A 15532-nucleotide genomic window follows, 5' to 3' on the forward strand; every position below is an offset into this window, starting at 1 on the left:
TTTATTGGATTATTCATACATATATAATACAAAGTCTATTTACAGAACTTATTAGATCATTTATACGTATATAATACAAAGTCTAGTTACAAAACTTATTGGATCATGATTACATATATAATACAAAGTCTATTTCCAGAACTTATTGGATCATTCATACATGTATAATACACAATACACAATCTAACATAAATTAAAATCAAAGTGATAGATTCGACGTGTCACTCATAATCATCTTCCATCATCCAAGGACATTGGTGCATGGACTTTCAAGCTGTCGTACCCACTAAATTCATGGTTGCTGCTGCTATCACCAGTTTCATAATTAAAGTTGGATGACACCCCCTGAAGCAAGGATTGAGTTTCATCGAGATTTATCTCTGATTTTGTCCAAGGGTGCTTCTCCATTAACCTTAACCCCTCTAGCTCCATAGCCACTTCTTTCATGCTAGGTCTTTCCTCGCCTTTAAGTCTCAAGCACCTTGCAGCAAGAATAGCAACTTCCTTAATCTCCTCCTTGTTCTCATCATTCAAAATACCAACTTGAAGAACTTCAGACACATGATTCTCTCTTAAACAAGATAAGAAGTGAATTGCAAGGCTTCTGTTTTCTTCTGGTCTATTAAAAGAAATAGGTTTCTCCCCCGTTAGGAGCTCTGCCAGTACTACCCCGAAGCTATAAACATCACTTTTCTCTGTTAGTTGGTGTGTTTGCATATATTCTGGATCTAAATAGCCAAGAGTTCCTTGTACCACAGTGGCTATCATAGTATGATCAAGTGGAACCAATCTTGAAGCACCAAAATCAGACACTTTTGCAGTGTAATTGTCATCCAAGAGAATGTTGGCACTTTTGACATCTCTATGGATAATTGGTAAGGATGCAGATGAATGTAGATATGATAAAGCTCCTGCTATTTCCGCTGCTATCCTTAAACGCGTTTTCCATATTGCATTATTTTCCTTTTCAATACTAGTGTGCATCAAATCGAAAAGGGTACCATTGCTAATAAATTCATAAACTAGTAAAGGAACTTGTGTCTCCAAACAACATCCCAAGAGTTTGACAACATTTCTATGATTTATTTGGGACAAAACAACCACCTCATTTATGAATTGCTCTACTTGGGTGGCATCCATTATTTTGGACTTCTTGATTGCAACAATCCTGTTGTCTGCTAGAATTCCTTTGTAAACCGTACCGAAACCTCCTCTGCCAATTATTAAACTCTCCTCATAGTTGTTGGTAGCTTTCTTAAGTTCATCTTCTTTGAAAATTTGAGTAGTTCCTGATGCGTCTTCTCTTTTAGAAAGTTGGCGTAGCAAAATGAAACCGCCATTTTGTTTAAAGAATTTCTCTTTTAGTTTCAAGAGTTTTCTTCTTTGATATAACATGTACAACGAGGAACTAGCCACAGATAGAATAATAAAACCCACACTTGCTCCTACAATCAAAATTTGTTGTATGAAACACCCAGACAAACATTGACTCCAAGTAAAACAGTGACACTAACACATCACCGTTAATAGTTTAGGAAAATAAAATTTATTAAATCTAACAACATACATCAGTGTCGTGTGGGTGTTATATAGTGACATGTGCCACAAGACACATATCTTGCCTAGTTTATTTGTTTAGGACAGTTATGATAGTTACACAATAGAGTTAGTTAATTTATACGCATGATGATTGTCATCAACTATGTATAAACTTTGTTTATACCATCATTTTCTTAATATACTTCATGAGGTTAATTTACCGAGTACCTTCAATTTCATATCATTAATAATAATTCGTGGAAAAAAAATTAAATTTGGGATTAATGAATACAATGAAAATAAGTAGTAGGTAATGATTAATGAATACAATGAAACATATAAATTAAATAACTTATGTCTCACGAAACAATCAAGACCCATTTATAAATGAACCAAATGATAGATATTGACGAAAAAATTATTGTGTGATGTTGTGTGTGACTTAAAATCTCATCAAAGAATTATTTAGAAGTTTGGAATGGTTCTGATGAGATCAAGTTTAAATCAGATAGTGAACTAATAGATTAATGAGATTAAACCCTCTTTTGATAATTTAACATGAATTTTTAGAGAATTTAACTATATATTATATCCTATCTCAATTCTTTTGTATAATATATAATACATTTAAATATGTAGAAAATGTGTACACAAATAAGATTAAATTACTCAAAAGGTTAACAAATTTATAATTTAACTCAAATTAAAGTACAAAATATAATATTATAATATCAATAATAAATAATAATATTCATATTTATTTAAGTAGATTGAATTAAAAGACTAAGAGACTTTTTTATAGCTCACGGTCTGACCTTTTTTAATTAAAAAAGACTTGTGTAAAAACCCAAATCTTCTCTATTTAAAAAAATGTTGTATGTTGTCCTATCGAAGATTTTATCGTAGGTTGTTGTAGATCGATCTGACATATTCATATTCCAAATTAGAAGTAATAAGAAGGGTCTATAAAAACTAGTAGAACCCAGATTGTGACAAAATACTTAGGAAGTTTGTACAGTCGAAATAATTAATCATTTTTCTATTATAAAATGTGCATGTGGGGTCGATTCAGTGGACTGCGCTTTCATTTCCATGGATAAATTGAATACTTCGTGCACATCTGGATTCATATAGAGGCGCCCACCCTTCTAAACGCCATCAGTCAAGATTATTGTACTTCAACAAATTTGCACAGTGACAAAAATAACAAAACTATTATAAACACATAAAGTATGGGCATAGTCAATTCTTGAAACTGAGATTTTAGAGTCATGATCAATGAACATTTAATTTAGACATGTTTTTATGCTATTGTCGACTCTTTATTGTTTGTTGTGCCTAAAGAGAATATCATATTGCAACTTGCAAAATTTAATATGGATATGGTAGGAAAGAAAGAATAAAAAAAAAGTCAACAATGAGAAAGCAGAAACAAAGACAGCTAGATATGGTGGCAACCTAATGATAAATGATTGACCCATTTATAAAATTAAAAAACATAAACCAATCACAACATTTTCTCATGAGGGCTTGTTTTAAAAAATTTCATATTTTTTTGAAGACTTGAATGATGAAAAGACAAGCTCAATTTTCTTGTTCATCATTTGTACAACTACAAACATTGGTAAAAATATTTGCTTCAATTTTTATCCTATTCCATCAAAATTGTCTAGCTAAGCATCACCAACCATGTCCAACTTCATCTTGCGGCAAAATTCGCAACATAACATATCCATTTCGTCTCAAAACCGATCCAAATCACTGCGGAGACACAAGGTACGAATTAGATTGCAACAAAAACGGTCCATCATTAACCATGTTCTCCGGGAAATACTATGTACAACACATTGATTACAAGGGATTTAAAATTCGATTAAGTGACGCGGGTGCAGTGGAAGATGCTAATTGCTCTTTTATCCCACGGTACTTTTTATATGATCAAAGTTTTAATAATGTTCTTTTTGGAGAAGACAATTTTGGATCTGAACCGTTCATTCTGGATCCAATAAATCCATTGAGAATAGCGTATTTCAATTGTTCAAGTCCAATAAAAGATCCACGGTACGTTAAGGTGGACACGAGTCGTTGTAGCAGACATGGGAATAGTAGTACTAATCATGTGTATTCTGTTTTGGAACCATCATTGTTTGAGTATCGTGTTGAGGATATTAAGGTTGGGTGTGATTTTATGGTGGCTACATTGGGTAAGGCACAATCAGAGACTGTGAAAGAGAATGTTACTTATGATGAGATTCATGGGATGATAGTTGATGGAGTTGAGGTTTCATGGTTGCCTGTAATCTGTGAAGATAGATGTGGAAAGGGAACAAGTTGTAAGGTTGTTGATGAAGAAAAAGGAGAAGTTCAATGTAATAAGCAGTTATGTCATTATGCTTACCAAACAACTGATAAGTGCGGTATGTATGAAATTTTGACATGATTTAGTGTTTTCTAAAACTGGTTTTATTTTCAAAATAGATTCTAATGATACTGTTTTCAATTCTTTCCTTCTTAAACTTTATTTCTGAAATAAAACTGATTTTGTCATAGATAACTAACTAATCTTGTGCATCATTCAAGAAGATTATGACTGAAATTCCCTCAAACAGACATAATTAACTTGTACAAACAAATGTTTAAATGTTGGTCCATGTAAGTCTTTTGAATTATAAGCTAACTATATTATTGTTTTATGGTGTTTCAGAACTTCAAGACCAGATATTTGGTTATACTCGTGGTATGGATTAATTTCCTTTATTGTTTCTCTATTAAATAGCTAGGATAAGAATATAAAAATATATATGTATATAATTTGATGGACTTATTTACTTTTATTTTCTGTTTTTTGCAGCTTATCTTAGAGGCATTTTTGTTGGTAAGAACCTTCTACTTATTCTCTTATACATTAAATTGAGTCACATAAAAATTGTTATCATATTTTATATTTGAATAAAACTAAATCAGAATGAAACATGCTACTTCTGCTAATTCTTATGATTAAATATCAATGCAGGACTTGGAAGTAGAATCACATTTAGCACAAGACAATTGGACAATCCTGTTGGACTAGAATATTTTGATGGAGGAATAATTATAGGAAGAAATGTTATACCATTATTCATAGGAATCAGATTTCTCTTTGGAGTTATTGTTCTACTTGTGCTATTTATCTATAAATGGAGAAGGAGACATTTATCTATGTATGATAACATTGAAAACTTTTTGCTAGAAAGCAATCTAAATCCTATTAGGTATGAATATAAAGAAATCAAGAAAATGACCGGAGGTTTTAGAGTGAAGTTAGGTCAAGGAGGTTTTGGTGCTGTATACAAAGGAAAGCTAAGAAGTGGGCCCGATGTTGCGATAAAGATGTTGACAAAATCAAATGTTAATAATGGACAAGATTTTATCAACGAAGTTGCGACCATTGGAAGAATACATCATGTTAATGTGGTACGTCTTGTTGGATACTGTGTTGAAGGAAAAAAGAGTGCACTTGTTTACGAATTCATGCCAAATGGGTCATTGGATAAGTACATTTTCCCTAAAGAAGGAGTTGATCCTTTGAGTTATGAGAAAATATATGAAATATGTCTCGGAATAGCTCGTGGGATAGAGTATCTGCATCAAGGTTGTGATATGCAAATTCTACATTTTGATATCAAGCCTCATAATATTCTTCTAGACGAAGATTTCGTTCCAAAGGTTTCGGATTTTGGACTTGCAAAGCTTTACCCTGTGAACGATAGCATTGTTCCGTTAACTGCGGCAAGAGGAACTTTGGGTTACATGGCTCCTGAATTGTTCTACAAAAATATTGGTGGAGTGTCGTACAAAGCTGATGTATACAGTTTTGGAATGCTTTTGATGGAAATGGCAGGTAAGAGAAAGAACTCGGACCCTAACGCAGCGCATTCGAGTCAACATTACTTCCCATTTTGGATTTATGATCAATTTAAAGAAGAGCGAGAGATTGAAATAATGGAAGATGTCTCCGAAGAGGGAATGACCGTAGCCAAAAGGATGTTTATGGTTGCACTTTGGTGTATTCAGTTGAAACCGAGTGATCGTCCTTCAATGAACAAAGTAGTTGAGATGCTTGAAGGGAAAACTGAAAGCCTTGAATTGCCTCCAAGGCCTTCTTTTTATGCAAATGAAAATTATAAACATCATGATGAAATTAGCTCTGATCATACATCATGGGGTGATTCCACCAGCATTGGCCAAAGTTCAACTAATTATTCATTGGATGATTGATCTTGACAAACACAGATTATGTCAGCAGAACTTTGGTGCTGCTATTTAACTGTGTAAGTTTCTGGTATGAAACTATTAGGCTTCGACCATGGTCCTCTTTTCGACTCCATCCTATGGCATAGAAATAAGGATTCGTTTCATTCTTCAGCTCATCATTCTTTCCTTCCTTATTTGTTTCTCTTGTTTTTTTTTTTTTTGTAGTGCAAAATGTAATTTACTTCATGCTGTTGTACATTCAAACTACTATCTTGTGAGACATTCAATATATAATTTTGCTCTGAATACTTGAACCGTCAACTTCGATACCATTTGTTTGCACCAAAGTACACTTTCAAGAACTGTTAATTTCTTGTGAGAATCTAATCACTTTGTTGGTGCTAGTGCTTAGACAGAGAATATTGACAATTCAAAAACCCTTCCCTTATTGTGAAACTATGCAGTAAGGAAAGTTTTGGGAAACTACGAAAAATCTCTACACTTTTAGATTAGTGAAAAGCAAAAAGTAAAAAAATTGAAAAATAATACACAAAAGTTGTTAACCGAGTTCGGTCAATTCTGCCTGAGTCACCAGGCTGCGGCAGGCCTTTCGTTGAAAAGGAAAATATAAACAAATGCTTTACAAAACAATCTCAATTCAAGAAACTAAACCATAGCTACCTTTGACAAAAATGTAGCCAAATTATTTGACTAAGGGATAGCTATCATATTTGACTAACAGAAAATATTTCACCTTAAACACTTTTAATGTTAATTATTACTTGTTTTTTTTAGCCCCTATTTTGTCAACACTTGCATGTATAGTTCATAGCTCTATCGGCTTGAGAAAATTCTCTTATTTCTATTTCATATAAAATTTACATGAATGTCTTGAACTAATAGCAGTCATAACATAATTCAGTTAACTCAATTATAGTCTGCAACTGATGTAACAAAAATAGCACAACGCTGCAGCATATTATTGTAACCAAACAACTCATTACCTCAGATAACTACTTGAAAAAGATTTTGAATTTTGATACACTTCAATAAATAATGTGAAGAATACAAAAAAATAAGTGTATAATTGAGTATGTATTAAATTTAATGAACCTGAAAGTAAACTCATTTATAGCCTGTTTGGTGGCACCGTACAATTGAGAAACGCGCGTCAGGAGTGGTATTCACCGCAATTTTTAAAATCTACAATTCTAAGCTTCTGCTGCAACGTGGTTTTGGAACGTTGTTTTGGGAAATTAAACGCAAAGGCAAACACACTATTAGTTTATTTCAGGAATAACTTCCAACTCAAAATTTAGAAGTCTAGTTGGAATAACTTCATTTGTTCTATCAGCACCAATGGAGTCGAAAGGAGTAGGGGGCGCCATTAATTTTTCTCCATCACCTTCAAGCATTTGTACCACGGTTTTCATGGATGGCCGATCCACCGGATTCCACTGAATACACCAAAGTCCGACCAGCGCAAGTTTCTTTGCAATTCTAACATCTCCCTCATCCTCAATATTAACCCGTACTTCTTTACCTTCAATCAAATTGTGAATCCATTCTGGGTACAAAACTTGGAATGTTTCCTTGGCTGACTGGTTAGTATTCTTTCTTCCACCAACCATCTCAAGCAACAACATACCGTAGCTATAAATATCAGACTTATAAGAAACATTTCCGAAGTTTCTCGAGAAAACTTCAGGTGCAATGTATCCCAAGGTTCCTCTCGCTGCAGTCATAGACACTGTGCTTTGGTTTTTCGGACACAATTTAGCAAGTCCAAAGTCGGTTATTTTGGGACTCAAATTATCATCTATTAACACATTGTGTGGATTGATATCAAAGTGAAGTATTCTATGATCACAACCAATATGAAGATACTCAATCCCTCTTGCAACACCAAGAGCAATTCGTTGCAACTTTTCCCTACCGAGAAAAACTTCCTTGTTCTCTGGTGGTGCTAAGAAGTTCTGCAAGGAGCCATTCGGAAAGAAATCATAGACAAGAGCACGGTGGAATCCATCAGCACAAAATCCGAGTAAGCGAACAACATTGACATGATGAATTTTTCCCATAGTTCCGACTTCGTTGATGAAATCGTTTCCATCTCCTTGTGTTTCATTGAGAACCTTCACAGCAACCAAAATTTCTTGGGAGAGCATGCCTTTGAACACGGATCCATGAGCTCCTTCTCCTAAACTCTCTTTGAAGCCATTTGTTATTCTCTTAATATCAGCATAAGTGAATCTTGTAGGTTTCAATGCCCTGTAATCCTCTAAGAATTTCTCTATCCTTGCTATATCATCTCCTTTCATCTTAAAATAACGACAAATGCGAAGAAATACATTTGCCAATAGCAGCAAAATCATGGAACCAACTATAACCCCTGTTCGTGAAAATTATGTCAGAACCATAAAAAATTATAAACAACAATATTAAACTGAAAAATAAGTTGAAAAGCTGAAAATTAAGTTGTTTATCCAAACAGGGCCTTAGTTGAATACATTTGAACAATGTTTCTAATTTTAACTCAAAAGTACAACCTTACTTAAAAACAACATTTCTAAAAAATAACCAACAAAAGATAAATGAGAGAATGTAACATACCAGCAGTAATTAGAAGAACAGTAGATTTTGCAATCCCGTCTGATTTACAAACAAAACATTCAACTTCACCATTTCTAGTACCATTCTTCCATTTACATTTCTTCCCTTGAACTTCACAAAAACTACAATTTGGTTTAGACCATTCTATAATCAAACTCTCTGTAACATCATCTTCCCATTCCTCAATCATCCAGCCCACATTCAAAACTTCACTCACTTTTCTACATGAAACCAATTCAGGATCAATAAAATCACCACTAGATTCACGTTGCTGAATCGAACACTCTTTGTTCGAATCACAACGAAAGAAAGATACGTTACGCTGTATATTAAACTCATGGAAGTGAAACTGAAACGGCGAAACTGATAAGTTTCCTAGTTTAAATAATTGTCTTGCAAGACAATTTTTCGGGTCGTAGATTTGGAACATCTGAGATTTGTAATCTATGCGTTTGATGAAAACTTTGACAGGAATTTTGGGAAATTCTAACACTGTTTCATCTTTATCTGTACATGATAATTCAAATCCTTGAGGATTGGTGTGATTAATGCTGTTTTTGAGATAAAATGGAAACTGAATTTTAAGGTTTCCACATTTTTCAGTGCATTGATTTTTGGATGTTACTGGTTTTGTTAACAGGAGAAATAATAGAGTTACTACTATAAAGGGAAAATTGTGAAAATTTGCCATTGTTTTCGACGATAAATTTTGCAGGTTTATATTGATGTTGGTTATAGTTTAAAATGATTACTATTATTTTTTGTGTAATAAAATGTGCATGTGGCTTAGTGGACATGGCCAATGAGTTTGGTCAAAATTGAATACTTTACAATTTATATGTAACAACTGGAATCAGCAATCATGTGGGTGGGGGAGTTCATACTTCTTTTTGAGAGAGAGAGTGAATTATTTTTTTTGAAGGAAGAGAGAGAGTGAATTATTATATTGTATATAATAATGAGTTATTATTTATATTCCAGAAGCCCACCATAGTCAAAATTGTTATACTTTGACAGATTTGTAACGTATTTGGTTGACTTTCATTAGAGTCGTACATATTTAATTTAGTTACTACATTATCGAAGATATAAGTAAAAATAGGTCAATTTAAATTGATGTTTTGGGTATAAATTTTGAATCAAATATATTAATTTTTGTTGATCAATTTGTACTTTAATTTTGGGACAAAGATATGGATACCTTACGGGAACATATTAATTTTGGGACAAATTTTTGTAGCTTTTGAAAATTTACACATATTAAATAATCTAATACATTTTGTTAAAAGTTCCCTCCAACCCTTTTGGATCTACAGCTTCAGCAAATAAAACTACTATTAATGTTGCAGAACGTTTGAATTTGGAGCTGGAAGCGATTCAAGAAATAGATTAGATATTTGAATGTGAAAATATTTATTGTCAATTGCTTTTAATTGGTATCAAATTTTCTAGCTCTAGTAAAATAGCAAAATTGAATGTATTGAAATATATATTATTTTAATATATGTAGTAGTATACACATATATTTATATATCATGATTGATGCAAAGCTTATTGATTTCATCTGTCTACACATGCTTTGTATGAAGCATATAATAGATTTTAGTTAATTAATCCATATTATTGAATAAAAGTTAGTTACAATGTTGGTTAATTAAGCTTCGGTTTGTCTTTGTTAGTTGGTTAAGTTAGTTTCTTAACCAACAAGTTATCTCCATAAATAAGTTGTAAACATACAATTCATCAATCAATATGAATGCAGTTACAACAAACTTTCTTCTCTCTATCTCTCTCTATCTAACTTCATCATCATTCTCTAATTTCATCTTTTCCCCATAGTTTTCATTCATTCTATTTGATTGCTTGTAATGCAAGTTATGTGTGATTTTCAGTGAAGTATGTCGACATGCAGGTTACAATTTTAAGTTTTGTTCTTACAACGAGTGTCTGATAAGTGATACATGTTCCATTTCAGCATTAGTCATGAGCAGAGGGATGGAATCATTCTTATGCTTCTTCCAAATTAGTATGGTAGTGATGCTGCTACTGCATCATCATCATCATCAAACATGTGATGCAATTAACAATAGTAATAGCCTTGATTATGTTACTAGCATTGTTGCATTTTTTAAGGTAATAAAACGTTGCATCATGCCGTTTACAAGCATACTAAGCAATTCATGATTTTAACACATACTCTACAAAAAAATTCTCCCAGCGTAAAAAAAAAAATTAAATTTTTATATCTAAATATGTAGATAAAATATTTAATTTAAAATGACATATGTAGCTAAAACTTTGCAAGGATGTAATTGTCCTTATACAAATATACATATCATTATTTCCTTCCACTTTCTCTTATACCAAACAACCAAAATAATCTTCTCACTTTTTACTATCATTCTTTCCTTATACTTTCATTCCTTTCACTTTCTTTCCTTAAACATTCTTCTGCAAACCAAGCATACCCTAAAAGTCTGACCAAAACAAAACAAATAACACAGCAATTGGAACAACAATAATTCAATCCAATACACCCCACGTTAATTCACCAACTTGACAACAACACCTTTATCTCTTTAGATTTAAATATATATATGATAGCAATTGGATGGATCACGAGATGCAAAACATGATGGAGAAAGGAAAAGAAAACAACAGTACCTTTATCACTTGTTATTAAAATATGTATGATATGATACGATAGCAATTGAATGGATCAATAATAATTGGAAGAATTCATGAGACCAAAACTTGATCGAAGAAGACAAAGAAAATAGCTGCACCTTTTACTCTAGCAAAAGCAATAAAAGACGTTCAGGGAGCAAATTTCTCACTGAACGATGTCACCTAATATATTTCTTACTATTAATTAACTTGGATAATTACAAATCTAATGAAGTTAGTGATAAAAAAAATAAAATAAAATCAACCGACATAGATTTGGATTAAAATATCATTATTACATTTTTACTCTTTATTATAAATTTTGTTTCGTTCTCGAGGTGCTTAAGCGCGAAAGTGGTATTAGGATGGGTGGCCTTGTAGACGATTACAAATCTAATGAAGTTAAACAAATAGTGATCGAAAAATAACAAACGAAAAGAAAAGTAATAGTGGATTAGATAACGAAATATGCGATATTGGCCTGGCCTGTCTCTTATGGACAAATAGTGATCGAAAAATAACAAACGAAAAGAAAAGTAATAGTGGATTAGATAACGAAATATGCGATATTGGCCTGGCCTGTCTCTTATGGATAAGTATCATGTCTACCCGCACTCCGTAGACAATGAATTTGGCTAGTTCTGTCACATGAGTCCATTTGTTTTTAATTAAGGGTTAATATGTGTTTAAATCCATGTAATATTAGTGATTTTCGGTTTACCTCTTTAAAAAAAAAATTGTTTAGATTTGAACCCTGTAATTTGAAGATTCTTTGATTTTGGACCTTTATGAATTTTGACTGTATAAAATCAATGATATGAAAGAGGGTAAACTGAAATTCTCTCAAATTACAGAATACGAAAGTACCTTAAATTTCATAATTTGATGCCATGAAGGTTTAAAACTGAAGAATCTTCAAGTTACAGGGTTTGAATCTAAACAAAAAATTTTATATAGAGGTAAACCGAAAATCGATAATATTTCAGAGAGATAAACATGGATTAACCTTTAATTAAAGCAGAAATATGAAAATGAAACATCACATGCAGCTAATAAGACACAAACTCTTGGCAAGCATATGGACACAAACTCAAAACAATATTCGAACCGTAAGTATGGTATATTGGTAAGGAAAGTAACTAATGTGAATTCGATAAAAAATCACACCAATAACAAACTTGAAGTGTGGAGCAAGTGATAATCAAGCAACCAAAACAAAGTGTATGAAACAATTATAAATACAAACCAAAAGTAGAAAACAGCGAGAGAAAGAAAGAGAGAACAAAAAAGAATTTGTTTCCCCAGTTCGGTCCAAATTGACCTAGTATGGGGGAGAGAGCAGCCCTCCGTTCCACTATAATGATGAGTAACTTTACAAAAGAGATATCAATGAGTTACAAGAATAAGTCTCCCGTCTAATTCTACCCAAAGCCCCAATCTCTTCTCGTAACCAAGAGACTCAATCCTAATAATGTTTTCCAAGGTGAATCAACCCTCAAACCCTAGTGTTTGTTGCCAAGAGACAAACTCTATACAAACCCTAGTTTTGTTGTTGCCTTTCTAAACCTTGTTTCAGCCCCCCTCTATCTTAAGGTTTACTCTGATACAAAGCCTATATTTATAGTAAAAGTAACCCCCATAAAATTGGAACAAATCTGACCCAAAAATACGTTTCTGAAATATTCTAATGCGACAATTCGGGCCTCGATTTTTTACGTGTTCCAGGCTAAAAAAAACCTGTGTTAATTCGGGCCCGGAATTGGCAGTTTCCAGAAACCTCAATTTCTCCAATTTTGAGTCATATTCACGACCGTAACAACGGTAAAAAATAATCAGATATTATAGATGTTTGGGTGGGACTTGTGAATTTTGAAAAGTAGAGTGAAAAAAACAAGGATTGTTATTTTAACAAACTTGTGCTTGACTATGATATACAAGTAATATATGCATTTTGGTTTCTTAATCAATATATGATATTCTTTACTTTACACTTTAATAAATTGCTCTCATAAAATTTTAGACTTTTAAAGTAATAAAATGTGTGCTCACAGATATAACACTTTGTTAAAAAGTAACAAAGTCATTGACAATGAACAATTATTCAATAAGTATGTATAACTAATATGTATCTATTCTAGTTCTTCAATCACCTCCAGCTCTAAATTCATGCGTTCTGGAACAATATTAGCATTTGTATAAGTTGTAGTTGTTGGCCCGAAAGGATTAGTTGGTACTTTTAACATGTCCCCCTCTCCTTGAAGTATTTGTATCACAAATTTCATTGCCGGACGATGCAAAGGGTGCCATTGGATACACCATAGTCCCACAGTTGCCAATTTTTTTGGAATTCTAAAATCTCCCTCTTCATCAATAGGGATTTGTATATCTCCTCCTTCAAGCAAATTGTGGATCCAGTCTGGATACTCAATTTGTATATTTTCTTCACCACCTGTTGTTTTTGTATTCTTTCTTCCTCCAACCATCTCCAACAATAACATACCGTAACTGTATACATCGGACTTATAAGAGACATTTCCAAAATTTCTAGAAAAAACTTCAGGTGCCATGTAGCCTACTGTTCCCTTAGCCGCAGTCATGGATACAATACTTTGATTTTTCGAACACATCTTGGCCAAACCAAAATCTGTAATTTGGGGAATGAAATTGTCATCTAACAAGACATTATTAGGATTGATGTCAAAGTGTAGAATTCTTTGATCACAACCTTGGTGGAGATACTCAATGCCATTGGCTATACCTAGAGCAATTTTTTGCAACTTATCCCATCCAAGGAAATCATCTTTGTTGTTTGGGGAAGAAATGAATTTCTGCAACGAACCATTTGGGAAAAAGTCATAGACTAAAGCACGGCGAAATCCATCCGCGCAGTAGCCAAGCAAACGAACGACATTTAGATGATGAATCTTGCCCATGGTTCCCACTTCATTTATGAATTCCTTCCCATCTTCCTCTGCATTATTAAGAATCTTCACGGCTACTAGAATTTGGTTCGATAATTTACCTTTATAAACAGCTCCATGAGTCCCTTCGCCTATCTTATCTTCAAATTTATTTGTAATTCTCTTTATGTCTGCATAAGAGAACCTAGTTGGCTTTAAAGCCCTGTAATCCTTCAAAAAGTTTTCAATTCTTGTATGATCTTCACTTTTCATCTTAAAATAGTGATATATTTTAAAAATAAAACCAAATACAAGAACAAGCACAGTAGAGCCAATGATTGCACCTACAAATTAACATTCAACATCCTTAAAAGAAAATCTTAGCTACATAATAAAAAAAAATTCTCGTAAATCTAAAATTCTCGTAAATCTGAAGCAACTCCAAAATCAAACCAAGTATAGAAGTGAATGTGTCCCACCTCCGGAGGATAAAATAATCTTCTTTGATTTATTGCTGCATTTTAAGCATCCTTTGTCAAAGTTTGTTTTCGACCATGACAATGAGATCGAGTTTTGTCGTATCGCAGGATACACGAGGGGTGAAACTCGTTGAGATAATTTGGTACAGGATACAAGGTTTAAATTTAACTATATCGTTGTCAAATGCTGCCATATAAATTGGACAAGAAATCATGTCCTGCTGCTCAGCTCCCTGCAGTTTGTATATCCTGTTTAGATAGCGTTGTCCTAGTGAAGAACAATCAAAGAAACTAATATTGTTAAATTCATAAATAATCCGAAAAGGAAATATTGATGAAGTGAAATTGGAGTGAAGAAGTAAGAGTCGTGGAAGACAATTTTCAGGATCACGTGCTTCTAATACTTGCGATGTGTAGTTAATGTGACTTATGAGGAGTTTTATAGGGACTGGATAAGCAGGTAGTTCAAGAATCTTGTTGTTATGGTTACAAGATAGTTTGAAGGGACATCCAATGGTAGGGATTTTCTGGGCATTCCCAAGCAGCGGTATTAGCACTAATGTTATTGCTGTTATAATGATCATGAAGGAAAAAGTATTGTGACTGCAAATCATTTCATATCTTTCTATGTGTGAGTGAGGTTGTATCTAGCTTGATTCTCTTAGCTATATATCATTAATTTGCATATTCCTCCAAGTCCACGCCAATGCTATGATGACTTCGAAGTGCTAGACAACCAAAATTTCCAAGTCCAGGTCAATGCTATGATGAGTTTGACCCTGAGAAAGACAGGTCTTATGCCTCATTTATTGTGGTGAGAATGCTCTAGGCGGCTGAATTAAAATTGCAAGGCCAAAATGGGTAGAATGAGTCACCAACTTAGTGTGACATGACACAATTGATATTTGATAGGTATTTGAGTGTGTGTATGAAAAAAATGTGTTGGAGAAATCAACTCTTAAATAAATCTTTGTCAAAAAAGAAAAAACTCTTAGATCATCTTTAATGGGAGGATCTTTCCCTTTTAGGACTTAGTATCTATTAGTACCTCAGTTGAGGAAAAATTATTTAAATACTTAATACGAACAAGGGACGTCTCAT

At 33.1% G+C, this 15532-nt stretch overlaps 4 protein-coding genes across 5 annotated transcripts; 1 reads left to right on the forward strand and 3 right to left on the reverse strand.

The window, feature by feature from the left end:
* Positions 1–213: 213 nt before the first annotated feature.
* On the reverse strand, positions 214–1779 carry LOC25482306 (wall-associated receptor kinase 1). The gene is made up of 2 exons (XM_013610856.3): positions 1768–1779; positions 214–1509 (listed from the first exon to the last, which is right to left on the reverse strand). The coding sequence occupies exons 1-2, from the start codon at positions 1777–1779 to the stop codon at positions 232–234; spliced, it is 1290 nt and encodes a 429-aa protein (XP_013466310.2). The 3' UTR covers positions 214–231.
* A 1138-nt stretch (positions 1780–2917) lies between these two features.
* On the forward strand, positions 2918–6101 carry LOC25482307 (LEAF RUST 10 DISEASE-RESISTANCE LOCUS RECEPTOR-LIKE PROTEIN KINASE-like 2.1). Its single transcript, XM_013610857.3, has 4 exons — positions 2918–3956; positions 4244–4276; positions 4391–4414; positions 4553–6101. The coding sequence occupies exons 1-4, from the start codon at positions 3107–3109 to the stop codon at positions 5794–5796; spliced, it is 2151 nt and encodes a 716-aa protein (XP_013466311.2). The 5' UTR covers positions 2918–3106; the 3' UTR covers positions 5797–6101.
* Positions 6102–6848: 747 nt separating this feature from the next.
* LOC25482308 (rust resistance kinase Lr10) lies at positions 6849–9109 on the reverse strand. Its single transcript, XM_013610858.3, has 2 exons — positions 8386–9109; positions 6849–8164 (listed from the first exon to the last, which is right to left on the reverse strand). Exons 1-2 carry the CDS (start codon positions 9074–9076, stop codon positions 7053–7055), a joined length of 1803 nt encoding a protein of 600 aa, XP_013466312.1. The 5' UTR covers positions 9077–9109; the 3' UTR covers positions 6849–7052.
* Positions 9110–13052: 3943 nt separating this feature from the next.
* On the reverse strand, positions 13053–15066 carry LOC25482309 (rust resistance kinase Lr10). 2 transcript variants are annotated; one of them, XM_039833627.1, is made up of 3 exons: positions 14432–15066; positions 13778–14296; positions 13053–13696 (listed from the first exon to the last, which is right to left on the reverse strand). In XM_039833627.1, exons 2-3 carry the CDS (start codon positions 14223–14225, stop codon positions 13182–13184), a joined length of 963 nt encoding a protein of 320 aa, XP_039689561.1. In that variant the 5' UTR covers positions 14226–14296; positions 14432–15066; the 3' UTR covers positions 13053–13181. The 2 variants fall into 2 exon arrangements, with proteins under 2 accessions (XP_039689561.1, XP_013466313.3); XM_013610859.3 differs by having other exon boundaries at positions 13053–14296.
* Positions 15067–15532: the final 466 nt, after the last annotated feature.

This window comes from Medicago truncatula, chromosome 1, assembly GCF_003473485.1.
Source record: "Medicago truncatula cultivar Jemalong A17 chromosome 1, MtrunA17r5.0-ANR, whole genome shotgun sequence".
NCBI classification, from domain to species: domain Eukaryota; kingdom Viridiplantae; phylum Streptophyta; class Magnoliopsida; order Fabales; family Fabaceae; genus Medicago; species Medicago truncatula.